Genomic DNA, 20,583 nt, shown 5'->3' on the forward strand with positions numbered 1-20,583 from the left:
TAAAGTGCATTTGAGTTTATTCTTAAAAGCGGTGACTGTTTATTAAACAGCTTTGTGTTGTATATATCGAGCCGCACCGTTCAAGTTAAACAAAACCAGTAAGCTAAGGGGAGGGGGTGGGGGGTTTCAATGCCGTGTGAACACAATCTATGTGGTAATATTGCAGATTTTGTTTTCCTATTTGGGGGGATTTATTGCCGAAAGCACGATACTGTTAAATGTGGAATACCGGTATGTGATGCCACTTGCTGTAGGCCATGGAATCCGCTTTTTTTTGTAGTTGTTCGAGATCCCCAAATGGTTTGATGTTGTGTTGTTTTGGGAATGTACCGAGCACGGTTTTTAGTTTCTTCGGATAAGAAGAGTTGTTCCTATACATTGTCTAGCATCTATGTGTCGGAAAGTACTGCAGCTGCTGGTTTATATCGAAGGTAGACACAAAATGCTGGAGTAACTCAGCGGGACAGGCAGCATCTCTGGTGAGAAGGAATGGGTGACGTTTCGGGACGAGACCCTTCTTCAGACTGATGTCAGGGGAGTGTGTGGGACAACGATAGAATGTAGTCGGGGACAGTAAGACTAGTGGGAGAACTGGGGAGGGGATGGAGAGAGAGGGAAAGCAAGGGCTATTTGAAGTTAGAGAAGTCAATGTTCATACCGCTGGGGTGTAAACTACCCAAGCGAAATATGAGGTGTTGCTCCCCCAATTTGCGCTGGGCCTCACTCTGACAATGGAGGAGGCCCAGGATAAAAAGGTCAGTGTGGGAATGGGAGGGGGAGTTAAAGCCCTGAGCAACCGGGAGGTTAAGGCGGACTGAGCAGAGGTGTTCAGCGAAACGATCGCCGAGCCTGCGCTTGGTCTCGCCGATGTCGAGGAGTTGACACCTGGAACAGCAGATACAGTAGATGAGGTTGGAGGAGGTTGCAAGTGAATCTCTGCCTCACCTGAAAAGACTGTCGGGGTCCTTGGATGGAGTTGAAGGGGGAGGTAAAGGGACGGGTGGTGCATCTCCTGCTGTTACAGGGGAAAGTACCTGGGGAGGGGGTGGTTTGGGTGGGAAGGGACGAGTTGACCAGGGAGTTGCGGAGGGAACGATCTCTGGAAAGCAGAAAAAGGGTGGTGATGGGAAGATGTGGCCAGTAGTGGGATCCCGTTGGAGGTGGCGAAAATGTTGGAGGATTATATGCTGTATTGGACGGCTGATATAACCCCAGCGGAATAAACATTGACTTCTCTAACTTCAAATAGCCCTTGCTTTCCCTCTCTCTCCATCCCCTTCCCAGTTCTATTTCCCAGGCTATTTTAGACTGGGTATTGAGTAATGAGGAAGGGTTAGTTAGCAGTCTTGTTGTACCTGCCCCCTTGGGCAAGAGTGACCATAATATGGTTGAGTTCTTCATTAGGATGGAGAGTGACATTGTTAATTCAGAAACAATGGTTCTGAACTTAAAGAAAGGTAACTTTGAGGGTATGAGACGTGAATTGGCCAAGATTGACTGGCAATTAATTCTAAAAGGGTTGACGGTGGATATGCAATGGAAGACATTTAAAGACTGCATGGATGAACTACAAAAATTGTTCATCCCAGTTTGGCAAAAGAATAAATCAGGGAAGGTAGTACATCCGTGGATAACAAGGGAAATCAGGGATAGTATCAAAGCGAAGGATGATGCGTACAAATTAGCCAAAAAAAGCAGCATACCAGAGGACTGGGAGAAATTCAGAGACCAGCAGAGGAGGACAAAGGGCTTAATTAGGAAAGGAAAAATAGATTATGAAAGAAAACTGGCAGGGAACATAAAAACTGACTGCAAAAGTTTTTATAGATATGTGAAAAGAAAGAGATTAGTTAAAACAAATGTAGGTCCCTTGCAGTCAGAAACAGGTGAGTTGATCATGGGGAACAAGGATATGGCGGACCAATTGAATAACTACTTTGGTTCCGTCTTCACTAAGGAAGACATAAATAATCTGCCGGAAATAGCAGGGGACCGCGGGTCAAAGGAGTTGGAGGAATTGAGTGAAATCCAGGTTAGCCGGGAAGTGGTGTTGGGTAAATTGAATGGATTAAAGGCCGATAAATCCCCAGGGCCAGATAGGCTGCATCCCAGATTACTTAAGGAAGTAGCTCCAGAAATAGTGGATGCATTAGTAATAATCTTTCAAAACTCTTTAGATTCTGGAGTAGTTCCTGAGGATTGGCGGGTAGCAAACGTAACCCCACTTTTTAAGAAGGGAGGGAGAGAGAAAACGGGGAATTACAGACCAGTTAGTCTAACATCGGTAGTGGGGAAACTGCTAGAGTCAGTTATTAAAGATGGGATAGCAGCACATTTGGAAAGTGGTGAAATCATTGGACAAAGTCAGCATGGATTTACAAAAGGTAAATCATGTCTGACGAATCTTATAGAATTCTTCGAGGATGTAACTAGTAGCGTGGATAGGGGAGAACCAGTGGATGTGGTGTATCTGGACTTCCAGAAGGCTTTCGACAAGGTCCCACATAAGAGATTAGTATACAAACTTAAAGCACACGGCATTGGGGGTTCAGTATTGATGTAGATAGAGAACTGGCTGGCAAACAGGAAGCAAAGAGTAGGAGTAAACGGGTCCTTTTCACAATGGCAGGCAGTGACTAGTGGGGTACCGCAAGGCTCAGTGCTGGGACCCCAGCTATTTACAATATATATTAATGATCTGGATGAAGGAATTGAAGGCAATATCTCCAAGTTTGCGGATGACACTAAGCTGGGGGGCAGTGTTAGCTGTGAGGAGGATGCTAGGAGACTGCAAGGTGACTTGGATAGGCTGGGTGAGTGGGCAAATGTTTGGCAGATGCAGTATAATGTGGATAAATGTAAGGTTATCCATTTTGGTGGCAAAAACAGGAAAGCAGACTATTATCTAAATGGTGGCCGACTAGGAAAAGGGGAGATGCAGCGAGACCTGGGTGTCATGGTACATCAGTCATTGAAAGTAGGCATGCAGGTGCAGCAGGCAGTGAAGAAAGCGAATGGTATGTTAGCTTTCATAGCAAAAGGATTTGAGTATAGGAGCAGGGAGGTTCTACTGCAGTTGTACAGGGTCTTGGTGAGACCACACCTGGAGTATTGCGTACAGTTTTGGTCTCCAAATCTGAGGAAGGACATTATTGCCATAGAGGGAGTGCAGAGAAGGTTCACCAGACTGATTCCTGGGATGTCAGGACTGTCTTATGAAGAAAGACTGGATAGACTTGGTTTATACTCTCTAGAATTTAGGAGATTGAGAGGGGATCTTACGATACGATACAATTTATTTGTCATTTGGACCCCTTGAGGTCCAAACGAAATGACGTTTCTGCAGCCATACATTACAAACAAATAGACCCAAGACACAACATAATTTACATAAACATCCATCACATTGCTGTGATGGAGGCCAAAAAAACTTATCTCGCCACTGCACTCCCCCCCCCCGATGTCAGAGTCAAAGTCAAAGCCCCCGGCTGGCGATGGCGAATTGTCCCGCGGCCGTTAAAGCCACGCCGGGTGATGCAAGGTCGCACACCGGGTTCTTGATGTTAGAGCCCCCGGCGTGCGCTCGCAGAGTCCCGCGGCCATTCCAAGCCGCGCGGGGCGATGATGTAAGGCCCCGCTCCAGGAGCTCTTCAACCCCGCAACTTGGGCGGGAGAAGTCGCCGTTGCGGGAGCCCTGAAAAGCGGTCTCCCTCCAGGGACCCGCGGGCTCCCGGTGCCGCCGTCCGCCAGACCTGCAGTTGCAGCCACCGAATCTCCGGAGGTCGGGCCGCAGCAGCGCTCCACCGCCGCTCCACCCGCTCTGGACTCGGCCAGCTCCGCGACGGTGAGGTGAGTAGTCGGCACCGGAGCCCCCGGTCTTCCTGTTGGAGGCCGCTCCTCGTTGCAGCCCCAACGACAACGGAGACCCGACAAAGAAAAGGTCGGGTCTCCCGTGCAGGGAGAGATTTAAAAGTTACCCCATCCCTCCCACCCCACCCCCACCCCCACCCCCCCCCCCCACACATACCCCAACAAAAAATAACAAAAACTACATAAAAACATAGACATAAAATAATAAAAACGCAGACGGACTGCAGAGGCCGCTGCTGACGAGAGTCGCGCCAGGACTAGAGGGTGTGAGCTATAGGGAGAGGTTGAGTAGGCAAGGTCTATTCCATGGAGCGCAGGAGGATGAGGGGATATCTTATAGAGGTATGAATAGAAACTTATAAAATTCTTAAGGGGTTGGACAGGCTAGATGCAGGAAGATTGCTCCCGATGTTGGGGAAGTCCAGGACAAGGGATCACAGCTTAAGGATAAGGGGGAAATCCTTTAAAACCGAGATGAGAAGAACTTTTTTCACACAGAGAGTGGTGAATCTCTGGAACTCTCTGCCACAGAGGGTAGTCGAGGCCAGTTCATTGGCTATATTTAAGAGGGAGTTAGATGTGGCCCTTGTGGCTAAGGGGATCAGAGGGTATGGAGAGAAGGCAGGTACGGGATACTGAGTTGGATGATCAGCCATGATCATATTGAATGGCGGTGCAGACTCGAAGGGCCGAATGACCTACTCCTGCACCTAATTTCTATGTTTTCTCCCACCAGTCTTACTGTCTCCAACTACATTTTATCTCGGTTCTGCCCTCTCCCCGACATCAGTCTGAAGCAGACTCCAAACATCACGCATTCCTTCTCTCCAGAGATGCTGCCTGTCCTGTTGGGTTAATCCAGCATTTTGTGTCTACCTTGTATAACATCTGTTGGCAATCAGGTGTAAAACATGTAAAAAATATATTCTTGCTACTAGCTATGTATTTTATGGATTTTATCAAATAAAACTCGGTGGATATGACTATTAACCACTTTCTTTATAGCAGAGGAGTTCTGTAGTCAGTAAAAGCATTTATTACTTGTCACTTTACACGTTGCTGTGGGACTGAAGTTGTTTAAATCAAACTTGGGTAAGGATGGCTGGTTTGATTCTGTGGTATGAATGTTTATTGTTATTTAACAATGTGTTTATTGATTGTAGATTTTCTTATTTTGAGTTACTTTCATCCTATCTTGGCAGGATTGTTGCCTGTCCAGTAACACAGACATTATGGTACTGCAATACCAGAAAAATATTTAATGAGGCTTTCTTTTTGTCAGTGACAAATTTAAATGTGTAGTTGTTCAATGTAAAAGGCTGAGTGGGCTAACGCATGACGAATAGACTATGTGAAGTTGTCCAAAACAAGAATATGTAAAAATGTGGTTGTCCATTTTGGTAAATGGATGTAGAGTCATGGAGTGATACAGTGTAGAAACAGGCCCTTCGGCCCAACTCGCCCACACGCCCAACATTGTCCCAGCTATACTAGTCCCACTTGCCTGCCCTTGGTCCATATCCCACCAAACCTGTCCTATCCATGTACCTGTCTAACTTAAACAATGGGATAGCCCCAGCCTCAACTACCTCCTTTGGCAGCTTGTTCCATACACCCACCACCCTTTGTGTGAAAAAGTTACCCCTCGGATTCCTATTAAATCTTTTCTCCTTTACCTTGAACCTATGCCCTCTGGTCCAACGATTCCCATACTCTGGGTAAAAGACTCTGTGCATCTACCCGATCTATTCCTCTCATGATTTTGTACTCCTCTATAAGATATCCCCTCATCCTCCTGCGCTCCATGGAATAGACCTTGCCTACTCAACCTCTCCCTATAGCTCACACCCTCTAGTCCTGGCAACATCCTCGTAAATCTTTTCTGAACCCTTTCAAGCTTGACAATATCTTTCCTTTAACCTGGTGCCCAGAACTGAACACAATATTCCAAATGTGGTCTCACCAGTGTCTTATACAACTGCAACATGACCTCCCAACTTCTATACTCAATACTCTTGACTGATGAAGGCCAAAGTGCCAAAAGCCTTTATGACCACCTTATCTACCTGCAACTCGACCTTCAAGGAACCATGCACTTGTACTCCTAGATCCCTCTACTCTACAATACTACTCAGTGGCCCACCATTTACAGTGTAGGTCCTGCCCTGGTTCGATGTCCCAAAATGCAATACCTCACACTTTGCTGTATTAAATTCCATCAACCGTTCCTCCGCCCACCTGGCTAATCGATCCAGATCCTGTTGCAATCGTTCACAACCATCTTCACTATCTGCAAAACCACTAACTTTTGTATCATCACCAAACTTGCTAATCCTGCCCTATATGTTCTCATCCAAATCATTGATGTGGAAGACAAACAATAACGGGCCCAGCACCGAAACCTGAGGCACAGGCATCCAGTCTGAGAAGCAACCTTCCACCATTACCCTCTGTTGAAAGTATTTATTTAAAATGGAGAGATGTTAAACAGTGTTCAGAGAGACTTGGGTGTCCTGGCACACCAATCAGTAAAAGGTAACATGCAGGTGTAACAACCAGTGAAGAAGACAAATGCTGCCTTCATTGCAAGAGGATTGGGGTACAGTCGTGAAAGTGCCTCACTGTAGTAATAAATGGTCCTGGAGAGGCCAGAAGTAGAATTTGGAGGAGACCCTGCTTTTCCATTCAAGGAGATTGTGGCTGAATTTGTAGTTTGCATAACTCCCACTTCTCCCCTCTCCCATCAGGGAAGAGGTACAGGTGTGAAAATGCAAACCTCCAGATTCCGGAACAGTTTCTTCCCAGCTATCATCAACTATTCTCAGCTGATCCATCCTATCAATAGATAGAGAATGGTTATGAGCTGCCATCTTCCTCATTGGAGACCCTTGGACTATCTTTAACTTGAATTTACTGGATTATATCCTACTGTAATCATTATTCCCTTCATCCTGTAGCTGTGCACTGTGAACGGTTTGATTATAACCATGTTTAGTCTTTCCGCTGCCTGAATAGCACAAAATAAAAATATTTTTGCTGTACCTTGGCACATGTGACGGTAAACTCTAAACTTTAAAGAGTTTCCTGAACTAATCATATATCACTTTGGTTCCCTCAGATTTAAGAATCAGTGAATCTTTGCAATGCATTTATGTCGACCAAGTCTCCACCAAAGATCTTAGAGCAGTGCTCTAAGATGTTTGGTCTCCACAGCCACCTGAGGTAGAGAATTCCAATGAATTAACCACCTCTGTGAAGAAATTCTGTGTTAGTGAACTTTGTCCTGGATAGTTATCTCCTCAATCTGATACACCTTAGCCAAAGAAAACATTTCCACCTATCTGCTGTATCTGAAGAAATTGCATATGTTTCATGACCTCATTCTTCCTAAATTGAAGAAATAATATACCTAGCCTGCTTCTGTTTTGATCAAAATAAACTTTCTTCAGCATTTTAAAAAAAAAGTACAAAACAAGAATTGTGCAAATCTTCTTCCAACATTTTCAGAGGCACTACTTAGTGTCCATTCGCTTCGTGCTTCAAACCCAGCTCTCAAGGAATCTTATCGGACAAGTATTTCCTGTATTGCAGCTACAGTGCCTTCCATAGTGTTCGGAACAAAGACCCATCATTTATTTATTTGCCTCAATTTGAGATTTGTAATTTTTTTTAAATCACGTGGTTAAAGTGCACATTGATTTTATTTAAGGGTATTTTTATACATTTTGGTTTCCCCATGTAGAAATTACAGCTGTGTGTTTAATGGCCTTTTAATGCAGATATGAGAGAGCTCTCAGCACCTAGTCTTTCCTCCAGTATTTCCATCACCTTTGGAAACTTTTATTGCTGTTTATCAACATGAGAACCAAAGATGTGCCAATGAAAGTCATAGAAGCCATTATGAGACTGAGAAAGAAGAATAAAACTGTTAGAGACATCAGCCAAACCTTAGGCTTACTAAAATCAACATCATTAAGAAGAAAGAGAGCACAGGTGAGCTTACTAATCACAATGGGACTGGCAGGCCAAGGAAGACCTCCGCAGCTGATGACAGAATAATTCTCTCTATAATAAAGAAAACCCCCCAAACACCTGTCCGACAGATCAGAAACACTCTTCCAGAGTCAGGTGTGGATTTGTCAATGACCACTGTCCACAGAAGACTTCATGAACAGAAATACAGAGGCTACACTACAAGATGCAAACCACTGGTTAGCTGCAAAAATAGGATGGCTGGGTTACAGTTTGCTAAGAAGTGGAACCACAGTTCTGGAAAAAGGTCTTGTGGACAAATGAGACGAAGATGAACATATCAGAGTGACGGCAAGAGCAAAGTATGAAGGAGAGAAGGAACTGCCCAAGATCTAAAGCATACCACCTCATCTGTAAAACACAGTAGTGGGGGTGTTATGGCCTGGGTACTGGCTCACTTATCTTCATTGATGATACAACTGCTGATGGTGATAGCATAATAATTCCTGAAGTGTAAAGGAACATCCTATCTGCTCAAGTTCAAACAAATGCCTCAAAACTCACTGGCCGGCAGTTCATTCTACAAGACAATGATCCCAAACATACTGTTAAAAAAAACAAAGGAGTTTTTCAAAGCTAAAAATGGTCAATTCTTGAGTGGCTGAGTCAATCACCCGATCTTTTTTTAAAGGACAAAGGACATTTATTGTCTCATAAACCAATTGGTGCAGTAAAATTTGAGTTACCATGCAGCACACAAATAAGATAAACACAACCCTTTAGAATTTACCATAAAACATTAAAAAAAAATCTCCCCCACAGCGGAATCAACGTTTCCCACTGTGAGGGAAGGCACCAAAGTTCAGCCCTCTTCCTCAGTTCACCCGTGGTCGGGGCCTATTGAGGCCTCCGCAGTCGCTGCTACGGGCCCGATGTTTCAGGCCCTCTAACACTCTCAGCGGCCTGGAGCCTCCGAATCGGCCACTTCCTACCGGAGACTGCGGCTTCTGAAGTCCACAGGCCGAGCTGGGCGGAAATTCAATGCTGGCGACCTCGGCGAGAGATCCCAGGGCTCCGCGATGTTAAAGTCAGTGTCAGCGCCGCCCGTGGCTGGAATGTCAGCACCGCCAGCGGCTGGAAGCTCTGCAGACCACAGCTCCACGGTGTCAAAGTCAGCAGTCCCAGCATTCACAGGGAGGGGGCTTCTGTGATTTCTACATGGTGATACTAAAATATATTAAAATTGTCTTTATTAAAATCTGACAATATGCACTTTAACCACATGTGATTTTTTTCTATTACAAATCTCAAATTGTGGCGTACAGAGGCAAATAATTAAATGATGGGTCTTTGTCCCGAACATTATGGAGGGCACTGTATGTCTTTTATTGTGTAGGGTGACCATCCCTGTGTGTAATTATCCAGGTGTAGCCACGCCAAGGCCAGGTACAATCGCAGATAGCATGTCTCTTTTATATTTCCTCTTACAATAAAGGTATGCATTTTGTTTGTCTTCTGATTGTAACCATATAACTTTTGGTGATAGCTCAGATGCCAGATTGCTTCTGAACAGGTACTTACTTCCATTTTTTTCTCACACAGTGTGGTGGATATATGGATCGAGCTTCCAGAGTAGGTAGTTGAGGCTGGTACTATAACATTTGGACAGGTACATGGATAGGAAAGGTTTAGGATATGGACCAATCGGACAGTTGGAACTAGTGTAGATGAGTCATGTTAGTTAGCATGGGCAAGTTGGGCTGAAGGGCCTGTTTCAATGCTGGATGACTTTGTGTATCCTTTCACTGTCCATACTTTCATCTAGTTTTGTATCATTACGAACATGGATCTATTTCATTGGATTCCCTCACCCAGTCCATCGATTGAGAATAATTGGGACTCCTGCAACAATCCCTGTCAACAACCATTAACTAATCTACAAACCTCTTCAATATGTAACTCCCAATATCACAAAATCTAATTTTGTTTAATAATCTCTTTGTGGCACTACAGAGGCCAAACTATTGTGAACAGGTGGATCAATGGTTGGTGTGGACTCGATGGCTGTAGGGCCTGTTTCCATGCTGTATCTCTAAACTAACCTAATAGGTCTGTTAAATATAGATAATGCTGCAAAATTCCAGGAAACTAGGCTGTGCTGTTGGTGTCAACAAAGAGTTCAGTAACAGATATGGCATTCACTTGAATGGCTTCACTGACTTCCTCCCCAAAGGGAGTCAGTCAATAGTGGTGTATGTACGGACAGAACAATGAAATTCTTACTTGCAGCAGCTTGAATGCGTTTATAAACACATTACACAATAAATAATATAATAGAATATGCAAACAAAAAAAATCAATACATTCTTAAAAAGCCTCAGATCTGTGCTAGGCCCATTTGTTTGCCCCAGGTATAAGCAGCCAGATTCTTCAGTGTAATTACTGGAAGATTGTGGTAAATTTGTTCCACATCTGAGGGAATTGGGGTTGTGTGGTCAGCAGGTTTGGGGGCTTTTGCAGTTGTATACAAATCCCAAACTGGGCGCTTGCACTGACAAATATTGGAAGAACTTAAAAATACATTAAAGTTTCAATATTTGACTTTTCTGACATCACACTATATGGAATATATGGCACTGGGGATGGTGATAGTTTCAAATCCCTGATGTTCATAAGTTTGTAAGTTATAGGCCCAGAATTAGGGCATTCAGCCCATCATGTCTACACCACAATTTAGTCATAGCAGATCTATCTTTCCCTCTCGACCCCATTCTCCTGCCTTCTCATAATCCCTGGCACCCTTAAGGGCCTGTCCCACTGTACGAGGTAATTCAAGAGTTCTATCGAGTTTTCCCCTGATTCGACCTCGGAGAATGTCCGTTGCAGGTCCGTAGGAGTTTCGTGGATGTCTCGTAGCGGCTCGTAATACTAACGGTAGGTACTTGGGAAATCCGGTAAACTCATGACGTTTTTTCAACATTGTGAAAAATGTCCACGAGTTAAAAAATACTCGCGATGACAAATAATTGTTACTTTTTACTCGTACGAGCCCCTACGAGACATCCACGAACTCCTACGGACCCGCTACGGACATTCTCCGAGTTCGAATCAGAGGAAAATTCGGGAGAACTCTTGAATTACCTCGTACAGTGGGACAGGCCCTTTATTAATCAAGAATCTGTCAATCTGCGCCTTAACATATCCTCTGACTAAAAAAAATCCTCATCTCTTCGAAAGGTACATCCTTTTATTCTGAAAGGATTTCTTTAGTCAGCGAGTGGTGAATTTGGTGTTGCGAATTCAATTTCCAATGTCTTCCATTAATTCTCGGGAGTCTATAAAATTAGGAGGAATACAGAACAAACAATTCATCGGTGATGGCATAGAATGCTTTATACTATGGTTTAAGGTTGGGTTGATTAGAGATAGTCAGCATGATTTTGTGCATCAGAGACCCTGTCTCATGAGTTAGAGTTTTTTGAAGAAATGGCCAAGAAGGTGGTTGAGACAGGGCTGCAGATATCGTCTATCTGGATATTCATCAAGGCCTTTAGCAAGGTTCTGCAAGGTAGGCTTCTCTGTAAGGCTTGATTAAAGGGATCCAAGGAGAGTTAGCTAACTGGATACACGATTGGCTTCATGGAAGGAAACAGGGGGTGTTTGTGGAAGGTTGTTTATTGGACTGGAAGTCTGTGTGCCTTGGGGTTCAAAATTTGGGCCAATTTGTGTTTGTCGTCTATATCAACAATTTAGATGAGAATGTACAAGGCATAATTATTAAGTTTGCAGATAATATTCATTTAAGCAGTATCTTAGACAGTGAAGATGGTTATCAAGAATTACAGCAGAATTTTGATCATCGGGGCAAGTGGCCCGGGGAAAGGCTAAAGAGTTTAAGTCGGATAAGTGTGAATTGTTGCATTGCGGGAAGTCAAACTAGGGCAGAACCTTCATTGGTAGGTTGGGGTAGGGCCTGGGGAGTTTTGCAGAGCAGAGGGATCGAGGAGTACAAGTGGTATTGCAGGCAGATGGGTATGGTGAAGAAGACTTTTGGCACCGGCACTTGGCCTTTATCAGTCAGGGAATTGAGTATAGATGTTGAGACATCGTTACAGTTGTACAAGACATTAGTACGGTTGTATTTGGAGTGTTGTGTTCAGTTTTGGTCAGCCTGCTGCCATAGGAAAGATGCCATTGCAGCTTAATGCAGTTGTATGTCTCTGTTACCTCAAATTTGAAGCTTGTGCCTCCATTTTCCCCAATCTTCCAATCTGCCTTATGTGGCCTTTGCACTTTAAAAAAATCTGGACTTTCTCTGTAGCTTGTTTAATAAACACTCTTGTTTATTTTCTCTTTTGGACTCCCTAATGTACTTGTGTATGGTATGATAGACAATAGCCAAATTTCTTACAAAATTTGCAAAACATTCACTCTTGGTGCATGTGACAGTAATAAATCAATATTATATGACTGGCTATCACTACTAGCTGACTCATTTTGTGCTGAGCATTGTAATCCATGTATGGTTTGTAGCAAGAGACTTAACTGTAATTAGTGGCAGACTATGACAGTAATTTGGCAAAGTTTCTAAATAATTTGGCTGCATTTACTTCATTGTTCCATTTCAGTACTAGTGCCCATTTTGCTGAGCCAGTGCCATATTATCACATCACACATCTCCTTTGAGGCCTCCTGGCACAGAGGCTTGCACAGCGTTGGCTTTAGTTCCAATGAGCTAAAGGATTGGGATTAGAATGTTGAGAACAACTAGTACATTTTAACCAAAACCCAAAGTAAACAAAAGTTGTCTAGTACCAAAAAGGTAGTTGAGGCAGGGACTATTGCAAATGTTTAAGAAGCAATTAAACAGGTATATGGATAGGATAGATTTAGAGGGATATGGGCTAAACACAGGTAAGTCGGACTAGTGTAGATGGGACATGTTGGTCGAGTTGGGCTGAAGGGCTTTTTTCAGCACTATGGCAATGGAACTGAAGACAAGTCAAAACTTGGTGTTTAACAAATTAGTGCTGAGCTGTACTTAAGATCCACATTTTTTTACTGTTCTAGAAATGACTTTGTAAGGTCTCTTTTATCTTGCAGAGAATGTCAGCTTGCTGTTTAAGTTGTACTGTCTGGCGGTAATGACGGTTGTGGCCGCCACATACATTGTGGTGTTGCGATACACAAGAACAGTCTTGACGGAGATGTACTTTGCAACCACAGCTGTTTGCATCACTGAAGTCCTCAAATTAATTTTGAGTCTAGGTATGTTAACAAGGTATGTGTGAAGTCTTAATACCTCGTACTTTCCACAATATTTAATAATGACTTGCAAACAATGTCTCAACTATATTTGCTGCATATTCTTTTTACGGTAGAATGCTCATAAGACATAGTACAGGTGCACAACCTTTTATCCGAAAGCCTTGGGACCAGACACTTTTCGTAATTCGGAATTTGTCGGCCTTCGGAATGGAAATTTTTTTGCGTAGATTTTAATGGCTGGCTCAGTGGTAGAGTGCTCGGCTCATATCCGCAAGGTCGCGAGTTTGCGCCTTGATCCCGGCAGTTCCTCGGTCGCGAGTTTGAGTCTTCAATGTAGTTTTTTCTTGCAGAATAAATGTCTGTATGAAATGCAGTGTGTTGAATGAATTCCTGAATTTGTAAATGTGACCGCAGCATTGAATCACCTCTCGCATTCATGTCACCCTAGCGGGGCTACATGCCCTTAGGCGGCCTAAGGCGACATTTTCACACTCTTATATCCGTGTGCAGCAGAGGCGACGTGCGTTTGGCGCCAAACGTGAGCTTTGGCGTGCCATGTTTAGCGCCAAACGTGAGCTTTGGTGAGCTTTGGTGTGCAGACGACATCCTGGAAAAAATGTCCGGTTTCTTCCAGGTAGGCGATATACCCTCCCGGGCAATATACCCTCCACTTCTCTTTTATGAAGGGGATTTAGTTCCTCTTTCTTCCAGGACCGACCGGAGGTTCCGCTGTCACCTCTGCGGGCCACCCTCGGTGAACGCTCACTCAACTTTGTCTTAGGATTCCTACTCTCCCGCGCAATGTGCCCTCACCTTCTCTCCCGGAAGTGGCGGCGCTTTGAAACGGCTGCGGCTCGCCTGCAGTCTGTCTGTTTTTACTTTTTTGTGTTTTTTTTTTGTCTTGTTCAGTTAAACATTTGGTTATTATGTTGTGTTATGTGTGTGTGGGGGGGGGGGGGGTGAAACAGGGCTTTCTGTCTCTACCTTCGGGGGAATGCGACTTTCTTGTCGTATCCCCTTCTCTTCCCCCGCCTGAGCTGAGGCCTAATGGCGGAGCTGGCGGCCTCCAACCTGCGACCGACCTCGAGGGTCCAGAGGTAGAGCCAGCCAGGACTTACCAACGCGAGGCTGGCCGTCTTCGAGCTGCGGCGGCGTTCGGGCAGCGGCACGACTCGGCGCTCCGGTGAGGGTGGGCGGCGCGGGGACACTCCTGTGATGGCGGCCCGGCTCCCGGCTGGAAGGTGCTCCCGTGTGGGCGGCCCGGCTCCTGGCTGGAAGGTGCTCTCGTGTGGGCGGCCCGGCTGGAAGGTGCTCCCGTTTGGGTGGTCCGGCTCCCTGCTGGAAGGCGCTCCCGTGAGGACGGCCCGGCTCCCGGCTGGAAGGTGCTCCCGTGTGGGCGGTCTGGCTCCCGGCTGGAAGGTGCTCCCGTGAGGACGGCCCGGCTCCCAGCTTGAAGGCGCTCCCGTGGGGGCGGCCCGGTGCGGGGCTGAGACGCTCCCATGTGGGCTGCCCGGGGCGGAGACGGTGCTCCGGTGGCTGAGGCGGCGTTCTGGCGGCGGTGACCTGAATCCGGGGCTCGGCCGCGGGCCAGTGGATGACATCGTCGGGAGCTCGCGGGTCACAGGTTGATGCCTGTTTTCTGGAGCTCCCGTGGCAACAACTGCGTCCGATGGACTGGAGGGCGGCAGCTTCGACCACCCCCGGGCCGCGGAGCTTGAACCGCGGGACTGACTTACCATCGCCCGGTGGGGTATCGCCTCAGCCCAGAGGGAGAAGAGGAGGGAAGAGACAGTAACTCTAAGACATTTGCCTCCATCACAGTGAGGAGGTGCTTGGTGAACTCACTGTGGTGAATGTTAATTTGTGTTTATTGTGTGTTGTTTATTATTACATGTATGGCTGCAGGCAACGACATTTCGTTCAGACCGAAAGGTCTGAATGACAAATAAAGGATTCAATTCAAAATTCAATTCAATTCTTTTATAAATGGGGATTTAGTTCCCCTTTCTTCGAGGACCGACCGGAGGTTCCGCTGTCACCTCTGCGGGCCGCCCTTGGTGAACGTCCTGTCTCCCTGTCCCTGGGATAGTAGGGGGCGATCAAACAGCACAATACCCCCCTCCCCCTCCAACTCCAGAAGAACCCGCTCCCCGATGGGCCGCTACGGCGACAAGTGGCAGTTCGCCCACAGCCCGAGCTGCGCGACCCCAAGAACAAGACGTCCCTTGCACACCATCAGCTTCTGCCCATACGGGGAGCGTGTTCTTCTGGAGTTGGAACGGGGCTGGGCTGGAGTTGCTGATCTGGGATCTCCGTGCTTGCAGTGGGCCTGGGGGTCGGTGTCCCGATGAGGGGGCACAGCTCGGGCTGTGGGCGAACTGCCACTTGTCGCCGTAGTGGCCCATCGGGGAGCGGCTTCTGGTGGTCCTGACGTCTCCGGCCAGTTTGCAGTTTTCCTCTGGAGTTGGAACGGGGCTGGGCTGCAGCTGGCTGTGGGTCTCTGGGATCTCCGTGCTTGCAGTGGGCCTGGGGGTCGGTGTCCCGTTGGTCCTGACGTCTCCGGTGACTGGCACTGACCTGCTGAAGACAGTGCAAAGCCCCCGCGCAGGTGCAATGGGCGGGGAGCTGGAGAGGGGAGGGAAGGGGTCACACACATGGCCGGGAAGCAGAGGGGTGTAGGTGGGGTGAAACTGAAGGGAGCGACAATCTGCTGCTGCCTGCCCGCTGAGTTAAAAAGTTCCCACGCAAGATTCATGATACACTGTGTATCGTGAGTCTACCGTGGGAACTTTTTAACTCAGCGGGCAGGCAGCAGCATATTGTCAATTATTAACCCTCCCGCGCAATATACCCTCACCTTCTCTTTTATGAATGGGGATTTAGTTCCCCTTTCTTCGAGGACCGACCGGAGGTTCCGCTGTCACCTCTGCGGTGAACGTTTTCAAGGACCTTTCTTCAAGGACCGAAAAAATGTCCGCTATTCGGAGGTTTTCGTTATTTGGATCTTCGGATAAAAGGTTGTGCACCTGTAGTAGAATTAGGCCATTTGGCCCATAGTCTACTCTGCCATTCAATCATGGGTGATCTATTTTTCCCTCTCATTCTCCTGCCTTCTTCCCCATAACCTTTGAAGCCCATGCTAATCAAGGACCTGTCAATCTCAATTTTAAAAATATCCAATAACTTGGCTTCCACAGACGTTGTGGCATTGAATTCCACAGATTCGCCACCCTCTGGCTAAAGAAATTTCCATTCTAAAGGTATTTTTAAGGAGGAACTGCAGATGCTGGAAAATCGAAGGCAGACAAAAATGCTGGAGAAACTCAGCGGGTGAGGCAGCATCTATGGAGCGAAGGAAATAGGCGACGTTTCGTGTCGAGACCCTTCTTGAGACTCTTCAGTCTGAAGAAGGGTCTCAATCCAAAACGTCGCCTATTTTCTTCGCTCCATAGATGCTGCCTCACCCGCAGAGTATCTCCAGCATTTTTGTCTACCTTCCATTCTAAAGGTATGTCCTTTCATTCTGAGATGAGGCTTTTGTCTTAACTGTGTATGACAACCCTTCCCCAGCACCCCTGGTCACTTTCCTTTTAATTGGCATTCCTTGAAAGTGGTGTCATATGTAGATAGGGTTGTCGAAAAAGGGGGGGGGGAGGAAGGAGAGATTTGATAGGAACCTGAGGGGTGACTTTTCTACACAGAGGGCGGTGGATGTATGGACCAAGCTGCCAGAGGTGGTAGTTGAGGCAGACACCATTGCAACATTTAATCATTTAGGCAGGTACATGGATAGGATGGGTTTAGAGGGATGTGGACCAAACGCAGGCAGGTGATACTAGTGTAGATGGGACATGTTGGTTGGTGTGGGCAAGCTGGGCCGAAGGCTTTGTTTTCACCCGGTTTGCCTCTTGACTCTATAATCCATTGCCTTGAACATCCCTATACCTGCAGCACACTTGTGCACCATCCACAAAATGCTCCGTCGTCTCTGAATCACCACCTCAACAGAAGCGTCTAAGGCCAAGAAGAATGAGGGCAGCAAGTGCCACCTGCAGAGTTCCCCAAAATAACACCATGCTGGCTTGGAAATGCATGCTTTATTGGTCCTTCATGGAATTGTGTCAAAATACAGGAACTTCTCTCCTCTGTCTCAGCTTGCGAGTACCTTCGTTAGCGGAACGACAGTGGCTCAGGAAAAATGACTCGTCACTATTGCCTTGGGTGTAATTAGGGCTGGCTGACCAACATTTGGCCATAAATGCCCCAAAATTCCCCAATATCAAAAGGGGAATGGATAGGGAGCATACGCATTATTTTACCCAGGTCAAAAACTAGAGGACATATGTTTGAGGTGAGAGGGAAAAGATTTAATACGAACCTGAGGGGCAACTTTTTCGCTCAAAGGGTGGTGTGTATATGAACGAGCTGCCAGAGGAGGTAGTTAGGCAATTACTATAAACAGCAATTAAAAGGCATCTGGACAGGTATATGGATGGGAATGGTTTAGAGGTATGTGGGCTAAGATCATAAGTGATAGGAGCAGGACTAGGCCATTTGGCCCATCAAGTCTACTCTGCCATTCAATCGTGGCTGATCTATCTCTCCCTCCTAACCCCATTCTCCTGCATTCTCATAATCTCTGACACCTGTACTAATCAAGAAGATCTATATCTGCCTTAAATATATCCACTGATTTGGCCTCCACAGCCTTTTGTGGTAATGAATTCCACAGATTCACCACCCTCTGACTAAAGAAATTCCTCCTCATCTCCTTCCTAAAAGAACGTCCTTTAATTCTGAGGCTATGACCTCTGATCCTAGACTCTCCCACTAGTGGAAACATCCTCTCCACATCCACATCCTTCCTCAGATATGATGCCCAAAATTCCAAATGCACAGGGGACTAGATTAGATGGGGTGTCTTAGTCTGTGGGTGAGTGGGGCCGTTGACCTGTTTCCGTGCAGTATGATTCTGACTCTATTTAATCAAATTATATCATTATAGTTTCAGCCATGGTGCTGATATACTGCGTGTACTATTCAAACTGTGTAAATGCCCGTACTTCCTTCAATGCCCTGAGACTTTTGTCTAATTAGACTCTGGAAAAAGAAAGAGAAGTTAATCCGGATTTTTTGGGATTGGGCATGAAAGTTTCAATATGCACCTTTTTGATTATTGATATAACACACTTTATTACCTTGCTCCTTTCTTCCTAAGGGACGTGGGCAGTTTGCGGGGCACGCTGTCAACATTGTATGAACACATTCTCAGGAGTCCCAAAGAAATGCTGAAACTCAGTATTCCATCTGTGGTGTATGCTGTTCAAAACAATATGGCCTTTGTGGCGCTTAGTAACTTGGACGCAGCAGTGTATCAGGTAAGAAGTACCTGGGATACTCGGATCCGAAAGTCAAAGGATTTGCATTTTATCTTATGGGGTTGGATGATGTAGGTTTTACACTTTAATTTTTTTTAAATTGTTTATTATTAGTTCTTTCAGAGGTGCAATGTATCGAACTGGCCTATTCTGTTGTAATATTAAGTCAGATGATCAAAGGACTGTGAAAGAGAATTTTAGTAGGAAACTGGCAGAAAGGTTTAATGAGAGCTTGGGGTTTCAGCAGGTGTCAAAGGTAGATGATTGAGAGGCTAAACTCGGTGAAGTGGTTAGATCTTGGTTTGGGCAAAACATGAAGTGTTGGATAACCCAGGGGCCACAGTTTAAGAGTAAGGAGTAAGCCATTTAGAACGGAGACAAGGAAACACTTTTTCTCACAGAGAGTGGTGAGTCTGGGGAATTCTCTGCCTCAGAGGGCGGTGGAGGCAGGTTCTCTGGATGCTTTCAAGAGAACTAGATGGGGCTCTTAAAAATAGCAGAGTCAGGGGATATAGGGAGAAGGCAGGAACGGGGTACTGATTGGGGATGAGCAGCCATGATCACATTGAATGGCGGTGCTGGCTCGATGGGCCAAATGGCCTCCTCCTGCACCTATTGACTATTGGGTCAAATGCAGGTAAATGGGACTCTGTTATTACTGTTTAATAATTAAAAGATAACAAAATTATGGGGAAGAACAGCATAATGTGGCTCGGTAAATAGTTATTTCAGAGGTGAAATGTACCAATTAGACTCATTTTGCTGTAATAAGTCGTTTGATCAAAGGATTAGACAGAGATTTTTAAAGTAGGCAACAGGCTTAGATGGGGCATCTTGGTTGGCATGAGTTTGGTGGAGGTGGCTGTTACTACGCTGTGTGACTGACTAAATCATTGGAAATGTAAAGCTTCTGTTTTTAACTAGTTTTATTTTTTTCAGGTGACCTATCAACTAAAGATTCCAAGCACAGCACTCTGTACAGTCTTTATGCTGAATCGTTCTCTAAACAAACTGCAATGGCTTTCTGTATTTATGCTTTGTGCAGGAGTAACATTGGTCCAGTGGAAACCTATGGAAACTACAAAGGTGCAGGTGAGGGACTGTGGTTTGGGAGATGACGTGGGTGAAGGTGGCACGGCCTGGCTGAGCTGAACGACCTTGCCTGTGTTGCACTTTCTGTGCAATTTAATCTCGTGCCTGGCAGGCTCGTATGAAGAACCATAGTGAGATTCTGGAAAAGGTTGTGATTCTCGTAGAAATCTACCTTGACTGTACAAGACGTTGGTGAGGCAGCACTTGGGAGTATTGTGTTCACTTTTGGTCACCCTGCTGCAGGAATGATGCTATTAAGCTGAAAAGGAAACAAGATTTAAGAGGATGTTGCCAGGAATCAAGGGCCTGAGCCAGAGGGGGAGGCTGTGCATGCTGGGACTTTATTCCTTGGAGAGCATGAGGCTGTGGGATGATTTGAAAGAGGCATAGAAAACCATTAAGTGAGTAGATAGGGTGAATCTTTTACCCAGGGTAGGGGAATCGTGAACTAGAGAGCATAAGTGAGAGGGGAAAGATTTAAAAGGAATCCGATGGGCAACTTTTTCACAGGGATAGGTATATGGAATGGGCTGCTAGAGGAAAGTACAAGAACAATATTTAAAAGACATTTTGAATGATACATGGATATGAAAGGTTTTGCGGGATATGGGCCAAACAAGGGTAAATGGGGCATCTTGGTCGACCAACACGGACGAGTTGGGCGGAAGGGCCTGTTTCCATGCTGTATAGCTAAAGTCATTGCACTTAAAGAAGCAGAGGCACAACTTTTGTCACTTTCTGGCACGTTTTCTGTGTCTAACCCCCTCGCCCTCCCCCCACATATTTAAAAAGTGTTTAAAATAGTATTTGCATGACAATTTGAGACTGAATTGTTGACATCTTGGTAATTAATATAGATTTAAGCCCTCTTATTGGAACACAGTTGGTATTGAGCATATATAAGAATTCCGGGAGTCCATGCGATTTCTCTATAAGCAGAAGAGAACAGACCAACAACCATGGATCGAGGCTTCGGCATGGAATGCTGCAAACTAGTTTAATA

At 45.7% G+C, this 20,583-nt stretch overlaps 1 protein-coding gene across 1 annotated transcript in view; it reads left to right on the forward strand.

Moving 5' to 3' along the window:
* The window catches only part of slc35a1 (solute carrier family 35 member A1), a 29,413-nt gene that overhangs the window by 228 nt on the left and 8,602 nt on the right, over positions 1-20,583 (forward strand). Inside the window, exons 2-4 of the mRNA XM_033020844.1 lie at positions 12,946-13,123; positions 18,329-18,488; positions 19,428-19,580. Coding sequence (XP_032876735.1) covers positions 12,946-13,123; positions 18,329-18,488; positions 19,428-19,580 — 491 coding nt within the window. The remainder of the gene's footprint in view (positions 1-12,945; positions 13,124-18,328; positions 18,489-19,427; positions 19,581-20,583) is intronic.

Source organism: Amblyraja radiata, chromosome 5 (genome assembly GCF_010909765.2).
Source record: "Amblyraja radiata isolate CabotCenter1 chromosome 5, sAmbRad1.1.pri, whole genome shotgun sequence".
NCBI lineage: Eukaryota > Metazoa > Chordata > Chondrichthyes > Rajiformes > Rajidae > Amblyraja > Amblyraja radiata.